The sequence below is a fragment of the Artemia franciscana genome, chromosome 4 (assembly GCF_032884065.1).
Source record: "Artemia franciscana chromosome 4, ASM3288406v1, whole genome shotgun sequence".
NCBI lineage: Eukaryota > Metazoa > Arthropoda > Branchiopoda > Anostraca > Artemiidae > Artemia > Artemia franciscana.
The window spans coordinates 44,756,445-44,780,744 of NC_088866.1; the positions used below are offsets into that span (position 1 = coordinate 44,756,445).

General features: G+C 33.9%; 1 protein-coding gene across 4 annotated transcripts in view; it reads right to left on the reverse strand.

Annotated features, from left to right (window-relative positions):
- Positions 1–3,616: 3,616 nt before the first annotated feature.
- LOC136026482 (integrin alpha-PS1-like) overlaps positions 3,617–24,300 on the reverse strand; it is a 220,469-nt gene continuing 199,785 nt past the window's right edge. For 2 of the 4 annotated variants that reach the window (XM_065703098.1, XM_065703097.1), the window contains 3 exons: positions 23,546–23,647; positions 6,557–6,803; positions 3,617–4,090 (listed from right to left, as the gene is read on the reverse strand). In XM_065703098.1, coding sequence (XP_065559170.1) covers positions 6,588–6,803; positions 23,546–23,647 — 318 coding nt within the window. In that variant the 3' untranslated portion in view covers positions 3,617–4,090; positions 6,557–6,587. Of the gene's footprint in view, positions 4,091–6,556; positions 6,804–17,835; positions 23,648–24,300 lie in introns of those variants that run through there. The other 2 variants (XM_065703100.1, XM_065703099.1) reach the window with 1 other exon arrangement.

Below are 24,300 nucleotides of genomic sequence, written 5' to 3' on the forward strand. Positions count from 1 at the left end.
AGTTTTTCATGTAATCTAGTATTGGTGCGCATATCCTTTGATAGCAAATCGTTTATTTTTGTTCAGTGCATTCACCACCAAAAATCAGGAATTTTAGTGAAGAAGATACGTGGGAGTTATTAGAAAAGGATATGGATCGTATTTTAGAATAGTTTCCGTCCAATCATAATCTTTTTCAAGGGAATATTGACGAACATGGAGGGGAGGAAGAAGGAGCCTGTGAATAGGAGGTGGATCTCAAACCGGAATAAGCGAATGGAGTTTATACGATTGAGCCGTTGATAATGAGGAGGATGAGTAAACGTAACGGAAGAAAGAGTAATCTGTATAAAAATTATCTGATTTTTGTCGGAAACAGAATCTGGTTATTTTGCATGGAAAGACAGGGAAGGATAAAAGAGTGGGATGTTTCGCATGTTTTTGGGTAGACATCCAAGTGTTATATATTATGGGGCTGTTAGCCTGAGGCTTCTTTCTGGTTCTTCAGATTTTGAGTTAATGGCACTGGCTCGGTCAGATGAAATACATATTAGGATTGAATTAAGAGGGGAAGGATGGGCTGAGAGCTGGAATAAAAATATTTGGGTTGAAGGAATAATTGGTAAGGACTCTGGGCCTAGGTAAGGGTTTAGGTTTGACAATGATAGTAAGGAGAAGCTGAAAGTTCAAGTAGTTGAAGATATGGGACTGGATTCATTTATTCAGATGAGCGAGGAGATAGCAAGGGGATATTGCAGGTTCTGATATAGCAGGTTCTGTTGAATTTTTTACAGGAATTTGGTGTAAAAGAGGAAATAAAGTGGAATGTAGGATAAGAAATTGTAGGAGTCCACGTTTTATGAGTTTTTTTGACAAGGATTGTGAGGAAAAGAAGAAGGGTTTCAAAAGTTTTTACATTGCTTAAGGCTAGTAGTAAGTTGATTCTAAAAAAAAGTTGTAAGCTTCTATGGACAAGCAAAAGGGTTGTAAAAGGCTGCGTAAGTGGAAGGAGAGATGTTTGGAAGAGGAAGAGAGCAAAAAAAACGAAAAAACTTAGAGTGAATGATGCAACCGAGTTCTGGAATTTAGTTAGAAAATCAATGGAAAGAAGGTTGACTGATTCAGTTATTCACACTGATACATGGCCAGATTACTTAGAATGTTAAGGGATTTGCACCAAAGGGAACGAAGAGAGATCTGAGGAGGTGATTGATAGTTTAGGAGAGACAGCCGATATTAAGTCGGATTCAGAGGACGCTAAATTACAGGAGTTGGTTGGACAGGAAGAAATTTGGCATATGGCAGAAATATGGCCCTAAAAAGCATGATAGGGAATTCAGCACCAGGCATCGAAATAGTAAAAACTTAGTTGTTGAAATGATAAAGAGCATCTATATTGACAGTAGTTGCATCGATATTCTCTGCAATTCTAAGTACACCTCTTTGGCTACAAAACTTGCAGATATCGGTTATTATCCTATTATTTAGGAAAGGAGAAAGAAACCTACACAGGAACTACAGGAAAAAATCTGGGAAGTCGTATTAGTAAGTTATTTTGTAGAGTGCTTTCTAAAACGATGGATTAATGGTTTTTATTCTAACCCGATTTTGAGTAAAGTAGGCCTTAGACAGTTCGTTTACTATAGGGTTACTCTATCACCAAGTGTGTTTCCTTTCTTTATTAATGATATTTAGGAGTATTTTAGAAATAGAAATATCCCTATGATAAGTTTAATGGTACTGGATCTGTTACGTTTATTTTTTGCAGATGGCATAGTATTGCTTGCAAAATCGGCTCCAGATTTGCAAAAGATGTTGGAGATTTTAGATAGTTATTTAATGAGTATAAAATATAGTTGAAATATTGATAAGAAAGTTAAACTAGTTTTTGGAAAAGGAGAAAGGGAAAAGAATAAGTTATATTTAAAGGGAAAGAGATGAAAGAACTTAAAGATTTTATTTATTTGGGTGTAAGTTTACAAGTTGAGGGAGGTGGAGTGTGCAATTGCAAATTGCCAGTTGGAAGGGTTAGAAAGCTTCCTCGTTGTTACTGAAGAGCCCACTTAGGCATCTAAGAACAGAAATGTGAAAAAGGGGAAAAAGTAGCGAGAATTTATTAAGGACATTTCACGAGACTTTTAGGACTAAGTGGAACATTCAATGGTTTGGTATTAAAGGGTGATCTAGGATTGTTTCCATTGAGGGTAATTAATGGGTTAGAATGATATAATACCGAGAAAAGGTGACTGCTTTACCAAATAATAGATTAGTAAATGCAGCGTTTCTGGAGGTATTGCAGGATGAAAAGAAAAGTTCATAGGCTTCCAAGGTGAGATCAATTTTAAATAGTTGTGGGTTATCAGGAGTTTAGAACAAAGGGAAGGAGATGGGACTGGAAGCGAGAAAAGTGACAAAATTAGTAAAAGGTTTGCTGGAGGTATCAGAAGATTCAGAAATAGCACTTTTAAGTCACGACCTCGGCGTTTACCAGCAATGGAAGTAGGTCTGGGAATATGATATTTATTTTAAGAGGGTTTCAATAGTGAAGAAATTAAGCGGTATATATCAGAGATTGGCAATTTTTAGCAGGAGGAGGAAAAAGCAAACATTTAGGGAGGGTAAGGGTAATAGATGGTCCTTACTGATGTTCTATGTGTGGACAAAATGGCAAGGATCTACTTCACATTATGGCCCTCAGTCCCGAATTACAGGATTTAAGGTTGGTTTCAATGATGGAACCTAAAAATTATGGGACAATAAGGAAGATAGTAAAATATATAAAGCTGGGAATGGCGAAGAGATTTTTGATAGGCGCAGAAGGGGGGGGGGGATGAATTGCTAAAATTAATGTTGAATGTGCGTAAGCTGTTTCTGTTTTTTTTTTGTAATCATACCCCTTGTGACTTCAGAGCATTAAATAAATTCCTATCTATCTATCCATCTATTTTCTCACTATTATTTTTGTAATTTTTATTATTTTACGTGATAATATTGTGTGTTATTATGGCATCATCTGCCCAAAGACACAGTTATAAGGTTTTAGAGTAAAATATATAAAGAATGGCTGAATAAAATATCTATCTCAAAATTTTGATCCGGTGAGTTTGGGGAAAACATATGCGTGGGAGGAGGCCTAGGTGCTCTACAATTTTTGGTCACTTAAAAGAGCACTAGAGCTTTTAATTACCCTTACAATGAGACCTATCGAAACATTTTAGGACCACTGTGTCGATACGATCACCCCTATAAAAAAAATAAAAAAAATAAAACACGCATCCGTGATCTGTCTTCTGGCAAAAAATACAAAATTCTACGTTTACACAAAATTTCCACACTACTTTGATACGCTGAATCTGATAGTATGGTTTTCGTTAAGATTCTATGACTTTTAGGCGCGTTCTCGCCTATTTTCTAAAAAAAGGCAAATTTTCTCAAGCTCGTAACTTTTGATGGGTAAGACAAAACTTGATGAAACTTGTATATTTAAAATCAGAATTAAAACGCAGTTCTTCTGATACAACAATTGTTATCAATATACTTATTTTAGAGTCTCGGTGACTATTGACCCGGGTCGCTCCTTACTACAGTTCGTTACCACAAACTGTTTGATTCAGCGAAACTGCAAGAATATACTGAATTAAACGTGGAAATGGCGTAACTTTATTGATTGCTCTAAAATTATACTTTAATTAAAGAATAAATAAAATGTCTCGAATTTATTTTATTTAATTGTTTGTTGACTATGGATGGGATTTCTTGGCTGAGAAGCAGAGTCCGCACCAGGAGAAGAAGAGCTTGAATGAGCAGCAAACTTGTTTAGCGAGGGATGAGAAAAAAGTATAATTTATTGAAAAAAGTAAAGGGTTCTATTTCTTTTAAAATATTAAAAAAGGGGAGAAAAAAGGCATAGACAAGAATTTTATGGAGAATGAAACTAAATTAAGGTTGAGAACCCTTGATTTTTATTTAAACCTTACAATTACAAGAAGTCTGGTCTGCTGCAACGCCTTTCTCTGTGAAAATGAATCCTATCACACACAAAAACGGCAACAATATACAGACTAAACAGAATTAGGATGATCAAAATTTACTGCTCAGCTCTGATTTCAACCTAGAAAAGAAAAAGGACATTAATCCATTGGAGATAAAAGACATGTAAAGGTGTTATAAAAATAAATAAACAAAGAAGAGAAGAGGGCTAAAACATAAAACCAGAATTAATAGTAATATTAGAGAAAACCAAATTAATATTCAGTCCTCTATGAAGTTTGGGCTTTAAAATACTCAAATGGGTGACAGCTTCCTTCGAACGTGAAAGTTTATTGCGAAAAAAAGAAGAACACGAAGTCATATTGCTTCGATATATACAAGAAAAGAAAAAAGAAAGAAACTAAAACCGATGGAAAATTAAGATTACTGTTACTGTTTCCAGTCCTATTGATTTTCTATTTTTTCTTTAATTTAACACGTTCAAATTTTGAAAATTCCACGTTCATTCAAACTATAATTTTATCTTATAAGAGACCTGCAAGTGCATTGGCAAGGGAGCAGTTGGATGGAGCCACTGAAGTGTCTTTATTCGTTGAAAAGCTCCGGGATTTGAAAGCCAAACTTTCGAAAGTATGTTCTAGAAAGTGAAGGAAGTAATTGAAAAATATGAGGTACAATGATCACTTACTCTTATATATCCTATGTGACCACCCCAAAAATAAAGGTATCTGTATATCACACTTTGTGACTGATCATCACTCGAGTTTATTTTTCAGTTAAATAAAAATAACTAGCTTTTGAACTGAAAGTATATATATAATATCTTATTATAATAGCTTCCTTAGCTATAAGGAAGCTGTTATTAGGAAGCTAAGGAATAATAATGACTCTGGAATAGTTCTATTGGTGTCAGTCTTGCCACCTAAATATTATTTTTGTCAAAAACTACTACAAAATTTGCCCATTGTTTACATATAGTATTTGTTATTGGGAAGTAAGCACACATTTATCGGGAGATGAAGTGGAATTATCTGCAGGTGGGATTTTCCACGGGGATAACTTTCGATGAAGAGGGAAGCTTCCAGAGGTTTAGTTTTTCAGGGAAAATTTTTTACCGGAGAAATTTGCTTGAATTCCAATACAAAATTCTTCTTTTCTCTTGCTTTCTCATTGCTGACTCAATTTTACTCGTGGAAATGATAGGGTAATTGTCAGGGGCAAATTTTCACCAGGATTGAATTGTCTAGAGAATAAATCGTCTGGGAGGAATCGCCAGATTTTCTGCAATTATTTAAAAAACGATCACAAATTAAATTAGTTCTTTCAACTGAAAGTAAGGAGCAACACTAAAACTTAATATGAACATAAATTATTACGTATATGAAGGTTGTTACCTCCCAAACCACCTCGCTCTTTATGCTAAACGTTATGATAAAGCAGTCACCCATTTGGGTATTTTAAAGTCCGAACTTCATAGTGGACCGAATATTACTTTGGTTTTCTCTAATATTAATATAAATTCTGGTTGTATGTTTATCCCTCTTCTTTTCTTTGAACATTGTTGAAAACGGAAAAACCAAGGACATTAAGCATGAATAAAGAAAAAAAATATGCGCATGATCTTGAGAGGATCAGAGATAAATTTGCTTTCAACTTTTTTTTTTTTCAGTTTGAAGCAGAAAAAGAATAAACGTTTACTCAACCTAGGCGTCTTTTCAATTATTTTTTTTTAGCCTGTTCTTCAGGAGAGTTGAAGCCTAAGACATACGTCGTGGCACAGTATCCACAATGCTTATCACATTTAATTTATGGAGAGTTCATTTTTTATTTCTTTTTATTTGATGGCTTGGCATCACATTTTGAACTCTATGACTTTCTTCCTCAAAGTCATTCTAATATATATAAAGTTTTATTCTAATAAGAATAAAACCTTATATTTATTCTAATTCTTTTTTTATTCTAGAATTAATTTTTTATTCTAATATTTATTCTAACATTCTAATAAGGTTTATTATAAAAATCTGATTCTTTTGTTGTATCTATTTATATCAAAATTCCGTTTTTTAGAGTTTCGTTTACTATTGAGCCGGGTCGCTCCTTACTACACTTCGTTACTTACTTCGTTACCCCGAACTGTTTGATAAAATATTAATTATATCTTTTTATATGTGTAGATTCTCAGCAATCATTTAAAAAGAAATTACTGCTAAGCTGTTACTCCTTTGAGCTCGTTCAAATTTAAAATTATCAACATCAGTTCTGTTTTCTTTAGAAGGAATCAACAGAAGGGTTTGCAGGGATACGCCTTTATGAAGACCATTTCTAATACTAGCTACATCGTGGATTTATCGTGCGATTCAATAATGGTGGTTTAGGTTTGGGAATTTATATTTCCAAAAAATAATTCTTAGGAATTTAGTTTAACTTTACAAAGAAGTCAAAGTGGCACAACAAATTGCGTTTCAGCTGTCCAAAGTCAAAGAAATTTTAGGAATAGAGCTAATGCCCTCATTAGAGTTACCGAGATTTGTTGCTTCTTACCTAAATCACTTCCTTTTCGGTAAATACCATCCAAGTATATACTTACCTTTAGAGTACAATAGAGAAGCGACTGAAGATCAAAGTAATGTAGTTGTGAATGTGACTGTAGGGCACGATACACGTAAGACGGACCCAGTAAGACGGCTGATCTCCATTTGAAGTAACTCGTGTAGTCTTAATAGGAGGGTTTCAGTGAAACTTGCAACATGGTCATTTATTGATTCAACAGAACTTATTGGTGATTCATTGATAATTGTCCCAATGGCTTTATAGGCAGCTGTGCGAAGATTGTTCTAAAAATAAAATTGTAAATTGTAAAATTCGATAAGATTTAGTCAGTGGATCTATCGCATGCTCTGACGTCCCGAATGCAAAGTAAAAAAAAAACACAACTAAAAACAAAAACTGACAAAAAAACAAAAAAACTTTTTAAATGTGGCAATTATAACATCCTAAGCACATGGTTGGTCTTATTTCTACTTTTCACGAAATTTCCTTGAAGTGAATGGGGTGGGGTATACATCTTCTTATTCACATTTTTTCTCATGTGCTGCTATATAGTACGTTACTCCAGTTTTTGCATACGAGTTTAAAATTTCAAAGTATAGTGCAAGAAAACCTTTTTTTGTATAAAATAAAAAGCCAATGATTAGGTCCCAAACGTTCAACAAGAAGTGCAACTGCATGAGGACATGTTCGTCAAATTTGTCCAATAACATGCAATTTTTGAAAGCCCCAATTTTCCATAAGTGACTCTTTCCTTCAAAATATTTTAATGACAAACATACAATTTGTGATTTTTGTTTGACTATTAGTGGGAGGAAAGGAATATAAATTTGTATACTTTTAGGAGCATTATTAGTTTTGAGAAAATATGGCACTTCTTTTTGAGAGGGAAACAACTAAAACAAAAAAAAATTCAACTCCTTTTTCAATTTAAATCAACTACAATAAAGTATTAAAGCAACAAATCAGAGGGATAGCAAATTGCATGCAGGTATACAATTCAAAGTATACTATTTGAAAATTTGGGGGAGATAAATGGTATTGGTATACATCAAGGAACAATATATGAATGCTTTAAAGTACTTTTCACAAAATTGTGTGTTTCTTTTAACCAACAAATATCCAAAATATTAAAAGAAAACGCTTATATACATGAAAATTACTACTTTGTATTACCCAAGATGTTTCTGTTAATCAGATTAACAGGTTTCGTTTTATTGCTATACATTTTTCGATATAAGGCTTAGGTAAATTTTGAACTCAGTAGCTACCAGACAAATTTCAAACAGAGAAAATGGCTAATTTAATGTAGCCACTGGAGGGTATGATTCTTGACAGACGGTATGTTGGCCAACTGTATGTTGACCTTGAAGAACCCATTTTTAGAGTACAATCCCACGTGAATCGAAAAAAACATCAGCATGGACTTGGTTTTCAATGTTGACATTCTGGCTTTTTTTTTCGTGGCTAATCTGAATTTCCCCATTTTATGTTCTGCTTCGTATTCTCTGAATCGTACTTGTAAATCTAGGTTTTTGTATCCGGTAATCACATTTGGGGAGATATCTGGATTCTCCATTCAATCTTGACATACACGTAAACGCTTTTCCTTAGCCCCCTCAAAGCAAGTGTTTTACACGTAAAGCACTTGCAATAAAAAAAGTATCAATTAATTATCTTCAAGTGAAATCACGAAGTCAAATTCACGTGGAGGCACATCACGAGACAGGCTGAATCGAAAGCCATGGTAAGTATTCATGTCCAATCCAATTCTTTAATAGGGTTTCATTTGTGAGGAATTTTGAGATGACCCATTTAATGTCGTAGAAACTTCGGAAAAGACTCATACTATTGGAAATCGATGTTTTGTTTCTTCTTTGCCTCCGTTAGGATTACTTCCAAAAGTTATTTCTTTCTCTTATGATAAACATAAAACCATCAAAAAGTAGATAATCCATCTGCCTTCTCCTTGGCATAACATAAAACTTATCAGAAAACATCTCGATAAAGATATTGTTCGTGTTTTTATTTATTATACGCTAAACTTGTTGGGGATGTTTCTTTTAGGTACATGGTGCTTTCACTGACTGATCCAGATCTATTTGCAAAAGTTCTTCCTAATATAAGGTTTAATTTTTTTCATTTTGTATTTTCTACTTAACCTCAGTCCTTAGGGTAATTAAATAAAAAAAACAAGTTTTTTTTAACTGAAAGTAAGGAGCGACATTAAAACTTAAAACGCACAGAAATTACTTCGTATATGAAAGAGGCTGCTTCCTCATCAACGCCCCGCTCTTTACGCTAAAGTTTGACTCTTTCTCTCAATTCTTCTTTTTAAAACAGTAAACAAACTTGTTTTAAACAACCCTAGCATCCTTACTTCAACGAAGTTCAACCAGGACTGGCGAAAAGAATGAAATGAGAATATAAACTCATTCAAACTAAAGAGAACAAAGTGATTAGATGCAATTTTTTAGAGCCAACCATGCTTGTTTAGCAGCCTGTCTCAAAGGCCTTTTCGTAGTTGGTTCAGTACTATTATAAATCGGTTTAGTAAAATATTTTGTTAGATCATTTTTAATTAAATTTGAGTATAAAGAATTTAGTGAGTATTCCCCTAAGTCCCTGTTCAAAGAAATATTATTATTTATTTTGAGATTAATTTTGATTGATTCTCGAACCGCCTGTTTTATCCCTGAATCATTACTGATGAGTGAAGAGTTTTCACTTTGTTCTCTTTAGTTTGAATGAGTTTATATTCTCATTTCATTCTTTTCGCCAGTCCTGGTTGAACTTCTTTGAAGTAAGGATGCTAGGGCTGTTTCTAAAACAAAGTTTTATAAAGTGTTTTTAATTATTTAGTTTTAATTCTCACAATTTGATGTAAGTTCATTTATGTATATATATGAATATATATATAGTTTCTCTCTTGTTCTTGTATTGTGCTGAAGACGGCCCTTGGACATAGGGCCGAAATATCCACAGAACTGATTTCCACTGTCTTGAAAAGATTTCCCCTAATGTCTCTACTTTGTATTTGTTTGGTAAGAGGAATTGACACCTTAATCCTCATTTTGCGAGCCTCAACGTCGGCTGAGTGTTTCAAATACAAAGGATACATTACTGAAATACCTTAAGGGACTAGTTTTTAATGAAATCTATTGAGAACTTCCGATTTGGCTTTGAAATTTGATTGAAAAGACAATGAGATTGTGTCAGCAAAGTTTTCAGTCAAAGCGGGTTGCAACACAAGGAACTCGCTAAGCTGCTAAATAGACCAAACGACATTTCTTTTTCGGACCTAACCTTTCTTCAATTTCAAAATGAAAATTCAGGTCGGTTTAATCGAAAAAACTAAACTCGCACAATCAGTTTCATTAAAACTGGATATCTCTATCTCCTGCTTAAAACAGGGGAAGTTATAAGGTTTTTCTAATATTTCACAGAAAGAAGGTGTCCACGTCTGGTTTTCTGCCACTTATTCAGATCGTTTGTCCAAGCTTTACAAGCTATAGCAAGATCGCCCGATCAATTCTAAATAGTTTGGTCACACAAACTAATAAAATTTATAATGGACAAGATTTAATGATTATTTATGGTATCGAATCCCCTTCAGGAGCGATTAAAAAATGGTGAATCATCATAAAAATCAAATTAAAAAATATAGTTTCTATCAATCTATATACGCAAAATTTGTAAATGTTGTTCCTTTCCATATCCAGTGTGAATTTGAAAACACAAGAGCGGAACGAGAAAAAACACTTAAGGAACAGTATGAATGGACTGCACGGATCTGAAATATTTTTGTTCACAGATACCTGAGCTGCCACAATATTCTACAAAACACTAGAGATTTTGAGCAAGACCCCTAAGCTTGGATCTCTTGAACAAATCCTTGAAATGTTCTATGCTTTCTACCATTTCGTCCATACTTTGTCGTCATGAGGTGCAATTTGTAAATCCATGCTAGTACACGTACTTGTTCCATATTGCAAGCCCAAGGCTCATCATGGGAGTCTTTATGATCAACAACCATTCTCTATCCCTGCATCGCAATTTCTGATACCACAAGGTGGCTCCAAGTGAGACTCAATGGTAGATAACCGAGTCGTTGTTTCATTTTCGACCAGTGGCTCACTTCCTCTAACGCATCCAACCTATAGCATAAGTTGTCAGGGTGTCGCAGTACGCGGCCGGTTTGCAGCTCTATAGCCGATGGTATCATTCCTAATTATTTCACACTGCTTAACCTTTAGAATACACGGAAGACATCCGTGGTACAAAAACATCCATATATCGTGTGTCCAAGGCCTTATATCGGGTATAAACGAGCCTATTCGACTAAAAAACTGAGCTAATTTTTGACTTGATGCGAAATTGAGTCTAAAAATTGATGCAAAAGAAAATCAAGTCGATAATGCAGAGTTTTGCTAACACGTTGCAAAAACGAGCGATGTCTCGATACAGTGCAAAAATGAATCAGGTCCAAGCAGCAGACTGACTGGGTAGTTGTTGGAAAACAGGGCTTAAATGACATTCTGGAACATTTAAACCAGCTCCATCGCCAATGAAATTAACCAAGAGTGGTATAAATCCCCCCCTCACTCCAATCATTTCCCCAAACACATCCAATCAAAATTTTGCTCTGTGTAGTTGAAGGATCTAAATATTATTTCTCTGCGGATGTCAATCACCCCACAACCCACAGGGTAAGGGTAATAGGTTAGGCCCTGGGGGCATAAAAGTTTGTTTTTTTTATAGAAAGGGTGGTCGTCTTCACTGGAGGGGTTTCCCTGGAAAGGTAATCAGAAGTTTTAGTGCCCTTTGAGAGTCAAAGTGATCAGAAGGCAGCTACCCCCCCCCCCCCACACACGTCGTGTTCCCCGAAATGCAGACAATATAAATTTTAAGATTTTATTCAAAACATTCCACAGATCATATAACAAGGCTTTTGGGTTGTTACAAACCATCAGAGCCTGGGGGCAAGGGTTGTAAGTTATGCCCCGGGGGCATTTAAGGTGTTGATGGAATGGATGGCTGTATAAATTTTAGAGGTGGCTCATTTGTTTGAAAATTGGAAATTCTAGGTCCTCTTTAAGAGTCAAAAGTGATGGAGGTCAACTAGCCCCCCTCCCCATAACTACCCATTTTTTCATTAAACGCATCTGATTTGTATTGTGAGATATTCATTCTAAAACAAAAAGTCCAAAGAATATATAACAATGCCTCTAGGGTTGACACAACCCTCCAGAGCCTTGAGGCAAGGGTTGCAAGTTATACCCTGGGGGCATATAAGATTTTTATGGAATGAGTTGTCGTACAAACTTCAGATGGGTATCATTTGATTTAAAATTGGAAGTTATAGTGCCCTTATTAAGTGTCAGAAATTACTTGAGAACAACCAGCCCCCCCCCCCCTACGCAGATCATTTCCCAAAAACAAACGTCCAAGCAAGGTTTTGAGACATCAATGTTTTTTAGCATCATTGAAATGCTTTTATTTAGTTATGGTCAAAGGGTTTCGTATCCAGGGTTGATTAGTATAAAAAATATCCAGGGGGTTAAGCGCTTCAACCCCTCCCCCACTCTACCCCACTCCAAAATATTTGTCCAGCTCGTTTAACAAAAATGCATATAAACAAACTTTTGATGCGGCTTTTAAATTTTTTTTGTGCCCCCCCCCCAAAAAAAGGCCCTGTGCCCTTTCACAGTTGCTTAGAGAGGGTCATTTTAATTCAGCTTTTTGCTTTTTGAGGTTCGTTTTGTTTCCATTTTGTCCTTAAGACTTCTTATCTGCATTCTATTTTTATTGTTCACTCCTTATTTACTTTTTTGCACTGAAAATGGTCGAGCGGAAGTCTCGACCGAAATATCTGCACATTTATCCTTCTTTTCTTTCTCTGGCTGGATATCTCCCCCTTTTTTTCTTCTTTACAATTTGTCATGCATAGCCAGTGTGGTATTAGGAATTATTTAATAATAAATAGATTTGCAATATACTGCTTAGCCTGGAATCCCATTTTTGTCAGCAGAAATCAGTGGGTTTTCTGTCTTTATTAAAACGTGCGCAATTAATGAGATTTATATTCTCTTTGTTGGCAATACATGTCAAGGAAAAAAAATGAAAAAAATGGAAAAAAACTAAAAAGGGAAAATCATTTGTTCAGCAAAAGATTAAAACAAATAAGCACGATCAAGTGTTGTCAATAAGGTTCATCGTTCATATTCTCTTTGTTGGCAATATATGTCCTGAGAAAGAAAGTCAATTTTTTCTCCAACAAAAAAAAACAAAACAATTAAGCATGATCAGATGTTATTCTGTTCGTGAATATAGAAATTAAATAAAAAAAAGTTTTCAGAGTAAGGAGTAAAATTGAACTTAAAACGAACAGAAATTTATCCATATAAGAGGGAGGCTACTCCCCATTGGCGTAGAAAGGGGGAAGGAAAGGCGGACCACCCCAGGTGCCATCCTTGTAGGGGGCGACAAAAAATTGATTTTCTGTTTTCTCTTCTGTTTTTCGTGTTAACTAGTCAATTGTTATTTTCACGGAGTATTGCTTTTAAATATGTTCTCATTACCATCATCTGTCCCTTTTAACAAATCAGTAGTATCTGGAATCAGCTAGTTCCATATAACACATACCTTTCAATAAGGGTTCCCGCTGGACTAAAAATTTCGTAACGTCCAAAGGTAACAGTAATACAAAAGTTTCGTAATGCTAAAAACAACTTTTGATAGGAAAATCTCTTTCCAAGGCAGGATGCCTTTACTTCGCTATCAAAAGTGGCACTTAGAGGGGGAGGGGCAGTAAATGGCTCGTTATTTCGAAAAGCATATTTTTATGTAATCATATTTTAAGAAATGTCATTTTTGCATTTTAATTGAAAATTTTGGAATCTTTTTTTACTCCCTTCTAAATCTGCATGAATTACGACCCTTTGTTGCATTAATAGACATGCATTAACAAAATCCGAGCTGATTCAGGTGTAATTTGGCCTTTGTTTTTAGTGTTAACTTTGGTGTTAGTAATATATGTATATTTTTTTTTTACATTAAAATATATCTAACGCCAAACAAGGCACGTGACCAATGCTGGTTTAGTTCACAAGCGGTTACATTCGCGATATTTTACTGCGGTCAAGTGGTTATCTGAAGGGGGAAGGTTTGGTATAATGCCCGATTATACAGAGCCTGAACTGTATATCAGGAACTGCTTAAAGCCGTTTCTTAAGTCTGCTAGAAGAGAAAATAGAGTAGCAAGACTAACTCGCTGAAAGTTATACATTGGTCAACAGAATTTTGCGTATACCTTTGATAAGAAATGTGTGGTGGAGGTTAGAAATATCCCTGATATGGGGGCATCAGCGAGTAACACAGTACGTTTTAAGGAAAATGTGGGACAAAAGTATTACTGTGAACCTGAATATGTAGCTGTGCCACAAAAATTTAATAACAAGTTGGATTTCTGAAAGTAACAAAATCAAAACATGCATTGATTCAAAAACATTCAGAAATTAAATAAAAAAACAAGTTTTTTCAACTGAAAGTAAGGAGCGACATTAAAACTTAAAACGAACAGAAATTACTTCGTATATGAAAGGGGCTGCTTCCTCATCAACGCCCCGCTCTTTACGCTAAAGTTTGACTCTTTCTCTCAACTCTTCTTTTTAAAACAGTAAATTTTAAAACAGTAAAGTAAACAGTAGCCTCGATATTGACAGCAGTTGCATCGATATTATCTGCAATTCTAAGCACACCCTTTTTGGCTAGAATTTGGATAGAACAGGAATTTGGTGTAAAAGAGGAAATAAAGTGGAATGTAGGATAAGAAATTGTAGGAGTCCTGGTTTTATGAGTTTTTTTGACAAGGATTGTGAGGAAAAGAAGAAGGGTTTCAAAAGTTTTTACATTGGTTAAGGCTAGTAGTAAGTTGATTTAAAAAAAAAAGTTGTAAGCTTCTAGGGACAAGCAAAAGGGTTGTAAAAGGCTACGTAAGTGGAAGGAGAGATGTTTGGAAGAGGAAGAGAGCAAAAAAAAAGCGGAAAAAAACTTGGCGTGAATGATGCAACTGAGTTCTGGAATTTAGTTAGAAAATCAACGGAAAGAAGGTTAACTGATTCAGTTATTCACACTGATACATGGCCAGACTATTTAGAACAAAAAAGTGAAGGGATTTTCACCAAAGGGGACGAAGAGAGGTCTGAAGAGCTGATTGATAGTTTAGGAGAGACAGCCGATATGAAGTCGGATTCAGAGGACGCTCAACTACAGGAGCTGGTTGGACAGGAAGAAATATAGCATATAGCAGAAATATGGTCCTAAAAAGTACGAGAGGATGGATATTGCTAGCACTTGCATCGATATTTTCTGCAATTCTATTTACACCTCTTTGGCTATAAAACTTGCAGATATCGGCTATTATCCTGTTATTTAAGAAAGGAGAAAGAAAGCTACACAAAAACTACAGGGAAAAGCCTAGGAAGTTGTAATAGTAAGCTTTATTGCAGAGAACTGTCTAAAAGGATGGATTAATGGTTCCAGTGTAAAGGTTGATTAGTCGAATGTAAGGCAGGGCTTAGAGAAACTTATAGTACAATAGAAAAAAATTTGGCTTCCAGGTTTTAGTTATTCTATATACAAGGGACAAGAAAAATAGGCTATATACGGTATTTTGAGACATTAAAGGAGCGTTTGATGAAATGTCAAGGAGTATATTGAAAGGGGTGTTGGTAAAATTAGGATCGCCAATTAGGTTAGTAATAGTTATAATGAAAGTGTATGAGGTGGCTAAAGCAGTAGTGAAAGTAAGTTCTTATTCTAGGCCGATTTTGAGCAAAGTAGACCTTAAACAGGGATGTACTCTATCACCAAGTTTGTTTTCTCTTTTCATTAATGATATTCATGGGTATTTTTGAAATAAAAAAGTCCCTATCATCCCCTGAGAGCGATTTTGTCGTAACTACGGTTTTCAAAATTCCGAGAAAAACGACTTTGAAAATTTTACCTTTGCTGGAACTTACACGGTACAACCGAGTTTCTTCGCAAATGCATAAAAAAATAGAAAATAACTAGGATGGTCTCCCGAATAGGAGATGGAAAAGGTGAAGTTTTCATTGTCAAAATTTGGAATGAAATACAGATACGACAATCCGCCCTTACCAAAATTTTAGTAAAGCTAGATAAAACAAAATGGTGAGGGATACCTATTCTTTTCATCATGAAGATACAACAAACGCGTTCTGATGCAGCAATACTATTTAAAAAGTATAGAAATTACAAAAAACGTCAGAAACGTTCATTTTTCGTTAAGTTTCCTTGCCGGCCGCCGTTTTGCTTCAATGGAATCCTCCTCTGTACAGGGATCTCGCACAGACGGCGAGGCTTCCAAGCGTTCAGTATCCCCCTTGGTCTTGTAGTACTGTTCAATCTTGGTTTCAAAATACTTTTGATCTTAGTTGGGGATGAACTTCAGGAGATACTTGACATCTTTCATTTTCGCATTAGATAGATCAATATTTTTGCCGCAAAGTTTGGGCAAAACAAGATGTTCAACAACGCGGACGGTCGAAGTGTTGGGACACTTTTTAACCGAAGTGCATTCTTGTGATACAGGAGCCATCTGCAAGTCTCTAGAGAAGGAAGTTTTGAACCAAACTCTCTTAGCGTTATCCTGACAGAACTCAAGTTGTTTTACTTTTGAATACGGTATCAACGAGTACTTGTACAGCTTTGCTGCCTTCTGAAAGTCAAAGAACTTTGACTGCGTCATTTGCAGAACATTAAAAGGATGTATCCCTCTTACTTTCTGTAATTTCCTCACCAGATTTAGTGGGAAAAACAAATCAAGGTGCTTTAGCCCCCGCTCAATAGTACTATGTACAGCATCAACTTCCTGTATAGTTGAATGACCTGGTTAACAGTACTTCATAACCACCTTTTCTAAGCGTGGAAATTTTCTTAGAACATCTTGGATGGTGAAGCTTGAAATTGAGTTTTGGTTCTGGGACACGCAAGATTCTGACCAAGTAATTAACTGACAGATATCAGTCAGGGTAAGTATCAAGAACTTTTTCCAGTATGGCTAATAGTCCACTAGCTATTTCAAGCAGCTAATCGTTTATTCCATTCATGGAATTTTTTACTTGTATAAAAGTGACATGGATATTCTAGAGCCACTGGGTCGATAAGATCACTTCTGTAAAACAAGAAAAAGAAAAAGAAACAAACAAATACGCATCCGTGATCTGTCTTCTGGCAATAAATACAAAAATTCCACATTTTTGTAGATAAGAGTTGGAAACTTCTACAGTAGGGTTCTCTGATACGCTGAATTTGATGGTGTGATTTTTGTTGAGATTCTATGACTTTCAGGGGGTTTTCCACCCTATTTTCTAAAATTAGACAAATTTTCTCAGACTCGTAACTTTTGATGGGTAAGACTAAACTTGCTGAAACTTATATATTTAAAATCAGCATTACAGTGCGTTTCTGTCAATGTAACTATTGATATTAAAAATTCCGTTTATTAGAGTTTCGCTTACTATTGAGCCGGATCGCTCCTTACTACAGTTCGTTACCGCCAACTGTTTGAAAGAGCGACGTATTGACGAGGGGGAGAACCCCCTCATATACGTAATAGAAATATACGAATATAGAAGTTCTTCACATAATTTATGTATATTTATTAAAATAAAAACATTCGTTAAAATTTAGTGGCCTTTTTAAGTAAACAAACAAATTGGAGGGCAACTAGGATCCCCCCCCCGCTCCTTTTTTCCCTTAAAATCTTCCGATCAAAACTTTGAGAAAGCCATTTAGCAAATAAAGTAAAATTAATCTGCAAATTTTGTTTTAATTATTTGTATACGGTGAGGGTGCGTAATAGGTTAATTCGATAAACTTGCGAACAAAGAAATAACTGCAATTTAAGGGAGCCTAACTAATTATGTGTCGTAGGTAGGTAGTGGAATCGGTCGTAAATTTAATCTAAAATCTTGTGAGGGTTTAAGTTTTAATAAATCAGTTGAAATTAAAATGGTATAAAAATATTGATACAAAAATAATATGTTATAAAAACCACCCCGCCATAAAAAAATAAAGAGCTGTTCTTAATCTATAAAAGAAATATGATATTTAATATCTTTTTGCCTTTGCACTTCTGACCACTATAGCGAGTGAGTTAAGGTTTTATTGTCCAAAAAAGAATGGTCATGCAATCTTTGCGACAATTTGTATAGGTCGAAGCATTTAGCATGTCGCTTAACTTTACGGCATCGCTTAGTAACTATGATAGTAATGGAGAGCAGGAAATAAGGATAAAGATATAGCTTGTATATTCGTAAAATATATATTAAACATTAAACACTAATTCTTTTAGGGGTGTAACAAGAAATACAGAACGAAGAGATAGAAATGCACAGAAAAAATTTAAAACAAGGCTTTTAATTATAGGCAATAAAGTATTAACTAATCACTGTTTCTTTTTAAAAATAGTGTTTAGCGTCTCAAAAGTTTACTAATCGAAATTTAAGTTTTCATAACAAAGTAGCGTAACTTCCCACTTTATAGAGTTCTATATATTTCGCTTAAGTTACATAATTCACAATTTTATAAGAAATGTCTATTTCCGTATTTCCACAACCACCATATCTGTTTATTACACGGTCTATCCTCCTCATTTTGGTGAATGATTATAATGGCTAGTCCTGTCATTATAGAGTCTTGTCAGTTTAAAGCTCTTCGTTAGTATTTAATCTTCTATTCATCCTAAAATATTCGAATAAAGACCAAAATTTCCAAAAAATAGTAAGTCTAATAAAGATGCATGTAGGTATGTGCTTCAAATTAAGTATATGAGTCAAAATACTCCCTAAAAAACAAATAATTATGTGTTTGTTATTTTTATATTTGATAGGTATAGATTGGTGATTTAGATTCTCAGAGTTTCAAGCTGTGATTGATTTCTAATTATTTTTTTTTTAACCTTGAGGTTTTCATATATTCAATTCAAAGTTTAAATCTCGATATGTATATCTGTTGAGAACAAAAATAAAAATTTAATATTTTGACTCAGAGTTAGCATTAAGTAAGAGAATTGTCCTGTAAAATTTTGATTTATAAACAACTAATCGTGGAAACATGATTCGATGGCATGTATCAAAATAAGTATATAAATCCTCAGCTGTATATAGAGCAGTTTAAACAATTTTATGGACAAATATATGCAATCCCTATAGAAAAACATAACTGTATTTTGTGACTGGTTGGTATTGAGAAGGTGAGAAATTCTGAAGTAATGTTGTAGTTGCATTCCGCTTCTGTGGTTAACTCAAGTTGCGTGAATTTCCACTTTTTATCAATATTTTATTGGTAAATATTTAAAAAAATAATAGATGCCTTTCCACTGATTCAAACTGATAATTCAGGTACCCATCTATACCAGCTAGATAAAAAAATTAATGCATAATCATTTGCACACTTTTATAAACAATTTTTCGAAAATATATTTTTCGTAAATGATTATTCCGACCTTTGAAGGAGTATTTCGACTCATATACCTAGTTTTAAGTATATACTTAAACGAACCTTTATTAAATTTCTAAAGAGTTTGGCCTTTATTTTAATGTTTTAGGATGAACAGAGGAGGTAATATGTCATAAAATGAAGAGCTTTAATATGATGAAAATAGGCAGTAAAGTGGCCCCCAATTGCTCACCAAAATCCGAAACTTAAATTAATAATTTTTGCACTTCTCATACATTTACTTTCTATTATGCAAATCCCCTAAAAACAACAGTGTTGTAAAAACAACCCTGCTTTTCAAAAAAAAAAAAAAAACAAAAAAAAACAGACAGCCAAAAAAAGCAATGATATCCATTTATTCGCCTCAGCACCACAGCAAGACTCGAAAACAAATTTTTGACGGTAAAAAGAAGTGAACATTTTGCTTTTCAACCCCGTTGTGACATTACAATCATGAAATGTCATTTCGACAGCCTAAAGAACTTAAGATTTTAAATTTTCCCCTCCTTGTTTTTACGAAATGAAGATTTTCGCTTCACAGTTTGCTTTTGTAGTAATACCAACAGATTCCCTTGATATACCTAAATTCAATTAAATATTTTTGGCGGTATGCGTCATTAGTAAAATCTAACAGAGATCGTACAAAGTAACTAAAACCTTGTTTCAAATTTCTTTAAAAAACAAACTAGTCTTAATAGCTAATAGCCCCCCCCCTCTTGGATCCGCCAATGCTTTAGAACAAGGCTGCTTCCTCTCCCTCCCTTCCCTCTAGGTACTCTTTTATATGATAGCCTATCACCTACGAAGTACTTGTCAACAAAAGCTTAAATTCCAAACATGTTCTTGTTAAATTATAACAAACAAATAAACAAAACTCGCACTGAGTGACATGAAAACAGAAAAACATATTGGTGTGCTAAATTAATTACACAAACTCCTTTCATAATAATAATAATAATATTACAGGCACTTTGAATATGTGAAAAAGGCAACAGTTAACCATAAAAACTGCACAAAATCAAATAATAACACATCAATAGCAACACTGAACATGATCTGGGTGGGGTGGGGATTTTTACTGAAAAGTTTTGGGACACTGCATATAAAAAGTATGGGGAAAATTTTTCCCTTCTTTATTACTGTTTTCTAACGTATCTTTAAATATATTATGAACATTTCCAAAATATGCATGTATGTTTTACTTAATTGGTATTTAACATGGAGAAATGGAATAAATGCAAACTAGCATTTCCATGCTATTTCCATGGTATTTAACATGGACAAATTTCCATTTTTGGTCCATGGAAATGGACTAAATGCAACTGCTATTTCCATGCTGTTTCCGTGGTATTTAACACGGACAAGTTTCCATTTTCAGTCCATGGAAATGGACTAAATGCAACTAGCATTTCCATGCTATTTCCATGGTATTTAACATGGACAAGTTTCCATTTTTACTCCATGGAAATGGACTAAATGCCACTAGCATTTCCATGCTATTTCCATTGAATTTAACATGGAGAAGTTTCCATTTTTAGTCCATGGAAATGGATTAGATGCAACTAGTATTTCCATGCTGTTTCCATGGTATTTAACACAGACAAGTTTCCATTTTTAGTCCATGGAGATGGACTAAATGCAACTAGCATTTCGATGCTGTTTCCATGGTATTTAACACGGACAAGTTTCCATTTTTAGTCCATGGAAATGGACTAAATGCAACTAGCATTTCCATGCTGTTTCCATGGTATTTAACATGGACAATTTTCCATTTTTAGTCCATGGAAATGGGCTAAATGCAACATTTCCATACTGGTTGCATTTTTTTGAAATATGCAAATTGCAATTTTCAAAAACAAACAATAGGAGATTTACCCCCCCCCCCCCCTCACAAAAAAATATTTCCCCGATTCGTAAAAAAGTAAAAAAATAATGGAAACAAATGTTTGATACGTTTTTAGTTTTTGTCCCCCCCACCCTCTAACCAAAATTCTGGATTAGCCCTTGCACTAAGCGTCAGGCAACATAGCTGCATGAACTTACGATGAGCAAAATTAAAAGTGAAAAGAAGAAAGACTAGAGCCCTAAAATCTATATAAAAAGCACCGAATTAAACCATCAGAAGCGCGAATCTTCCAATTATATGGCAACATAGCATTGAGATACGCATGCAAAGTCCAGCATGCAGCAATTTTAAGTATCACAGCTAGACACCTGGTCAAACCAGATTAGTTTAAACACTTTAAAATATTTGTGGTACCTAATTAATTAATCTATATTAAACTTCAAAATTGACTAATTAATTCTAAGCACTTCAGAATAATTATTATAACTAATTAATCAAAGTTAAACTTCAAAATTGATCAATTGATACTAAACACTTCAGAATAATCTTTATAAATAATTAATCAATCAAAATTAAATTTCGAAATCGATTAATTATTTCTATACATTTCAAAATAATTATATTAACTAATTAATTAATAAATGCTAAACTTCAAAATTGATTAATCAAATAAAACACTTCTGAACGAAATATTTAAGAGCACAAATAAGAGAATCAGCGATAAACTATACATTAAAAAATAATCAACTATTAAAATTTTATCAGATGGAATAACTAACAAAAATTACATATCATCATGCTTTGCTTAATCAAACAAAGCCCCCCCCCCCCTTTCACCCGCGAGCCTTTGAGGTTTTATATGATTTATTGGTAACGACAATTTAGCTACAATGTCACAAACCTTTCTAATCTTCTTTACATGTCTTGAGCCTTTCTAAGTCAACCATGTCTTAACTTTTTAAAATGTACCTCTCAGAATTCCGATTTAGCCCACGTTTTTAATCGTCAATGCCACACATAAGAGTTGCATCGAGTTTTTAGACTTGATAAGTGATTTCCAAATGCTGCTTACAAAGCTGTTCTCAAAGCCTACAGAAAAACTTTTTTTGAAGACCAGCTCAATTAAAGAAGCTTACCAGAAGTTTGAAAAAGTCCACTTGGAAAATTTCTTCAAAAACGTTGCCGAATCAAATTGTCGAAATTAAAATTCGCCAATTAACAATTAATTATCGATTCAAATAGACATTTTTGAGAGCAGCTTCCGTTTCTGAAAGCACTTTGTTGAAAAATATGTCCTTCTACTTCGATATGTTAACTTATCATTAAATTAATTAGAAAAAATTCAAATTAAATTAAAAGTTTAATTAAGAATAAAATAAAATAATTAGATTAAAATTAATTACAACTAAAATTAATTAAATTAAAATTAAATTAATTGAAATTTGTCAATTAACAATTAATTATCGATTCAAATAGACATTTTGAGAGCAGCTTCTATTTCTGAAAGCACTTAGTTGAAAAAGATGTCGTTCTACTTCGATATGTTAGCTTTGACACACAGTAGACGCTGTCAATTAAGCGATTCAAATTATGGGGATTCGAAACATTTAACATCATTTTACAAGTCTCGGCGTTGGCTGACTATCTTTAAGACAAACGACTCATTAGGGAATTTTCCCAGCACCACAGGGAATTCCCAAACCAATTTTGGTAAAAATGTGTTAACCTGGGATATGTGAGTAGCTCGAAGAAGTAGCGAGAGACTAGTTCAAAATTAAGGAAACTTACAATCTTTGACTAACTATTAAGCAAAGCGCTGCCTATTCAATGTGCATACAGCACAAATATTATAGATCCTGCTTCGACAAGGTTTTCAATCATGGTCGGTAGCACCACATGGAACTCCCAAAGATATTACAATGATTCAATGAACTTCCATGTAGCTAGTGCTTAATTTTCCCAAGCGGGTATTCCAAGCTAGAATATTTAGAGGTCCTATCCCTGAAATTTAAAAAGGAATTTCTACTCTATTTAATCGAAAAAGATCATGAATTTTTAACAATGTAAGTTTCATTAAATCTGAATATCTCTATCTCTGACACAAAGCGGGAGAAAATAATTGTTTTTTCTAATATTTCCGTGAAAGTAGGAGTTGGCTTCTAGTTTCTTGTTTTATTCAGATCTCTTATCCAGTCTCTGAAAGTTATGACAATACCAACCAATCAATTTAAAATTGTTTGGCCACACAAACTAAAAAAGACTATAATGGGCGAAAAAGTTTGCTCTGTAAGGTTTCGAGTCCCCTTAAAATAGTCAATTAACGATCAAAAACGGTCAACTTAATAAAACATTTTAGTTCATAATTTTTACGACAGCAAATATTTACAAATGTTGCAGTCATATTACTTCGTAAATATTAGGTTTTGAGACATACTGCGGATTGTCAATTAAATAGTAAAAAATAAAATATGTCAATTAACAATAAGAATTATCATTTAAATAAATCAGTTAATATCTCCCATTCAGTTACTAACAACTAGACACTCCTTACGAAATATATTCATCATTCTTTTTCTTCATTAAACTCCCCGACATAGTCGGGTCCGGTCGATTCCTTCTGAAAAATCCTAGTCTCCATAAAATAAATATTAAAATTACTAGTAGAAAAACTCCAACTGCTACTGCTAATAAAATAATCCATATTGGTATCGACTTGGATTCCCCAGTATCCAAATGATCTGGATAGGCTATCGTTTCGGCCTGAAAAAAAAAATAGCAGTGACAGTAACAATAAAATTAATACAAAAAATTTATACACGATCCCAAATTACATGGTGTAAATTTCTTCACACATTGTTGCACCTGTGACACATTTTCATAAGGCAGTCACACTATTCCTTATAGTTACACTATGCCTTTTAATAATTAAACTTTATTTTTCTCTGTGATAAAACATAAGGAGAAAAAATTTGCAATAAGCTATATTTGAACGGCAAAACAAAAATACCAGTTGCGAAAATTCGAAAGAAAGTAAAGTTGGCACAGAAGACCGTTCAGAGAAAATTATCGCAAAAATCAACGGAAAGAGCAAATCATATGAAACTTAACTACGCTCCTATGTTCCTTGCCTAGAAACTCGTTTATTTGAAATTCAAAAACTAAGCTAATAAAAACTAAGCAAACCTCCAAACACTAGAACGAAACTCTAAAACGTAACTCTACAACGCTACTCAAGAACTTTACATTAATATATATATATATATATATATATATATATATATATATATATATATATATATATATATATATATATATATATATATATATATATATATATATATATATATATATATATATATATATATATATATATACACTAGCGATGAAGCGATGAATAATAAATAACACAATGA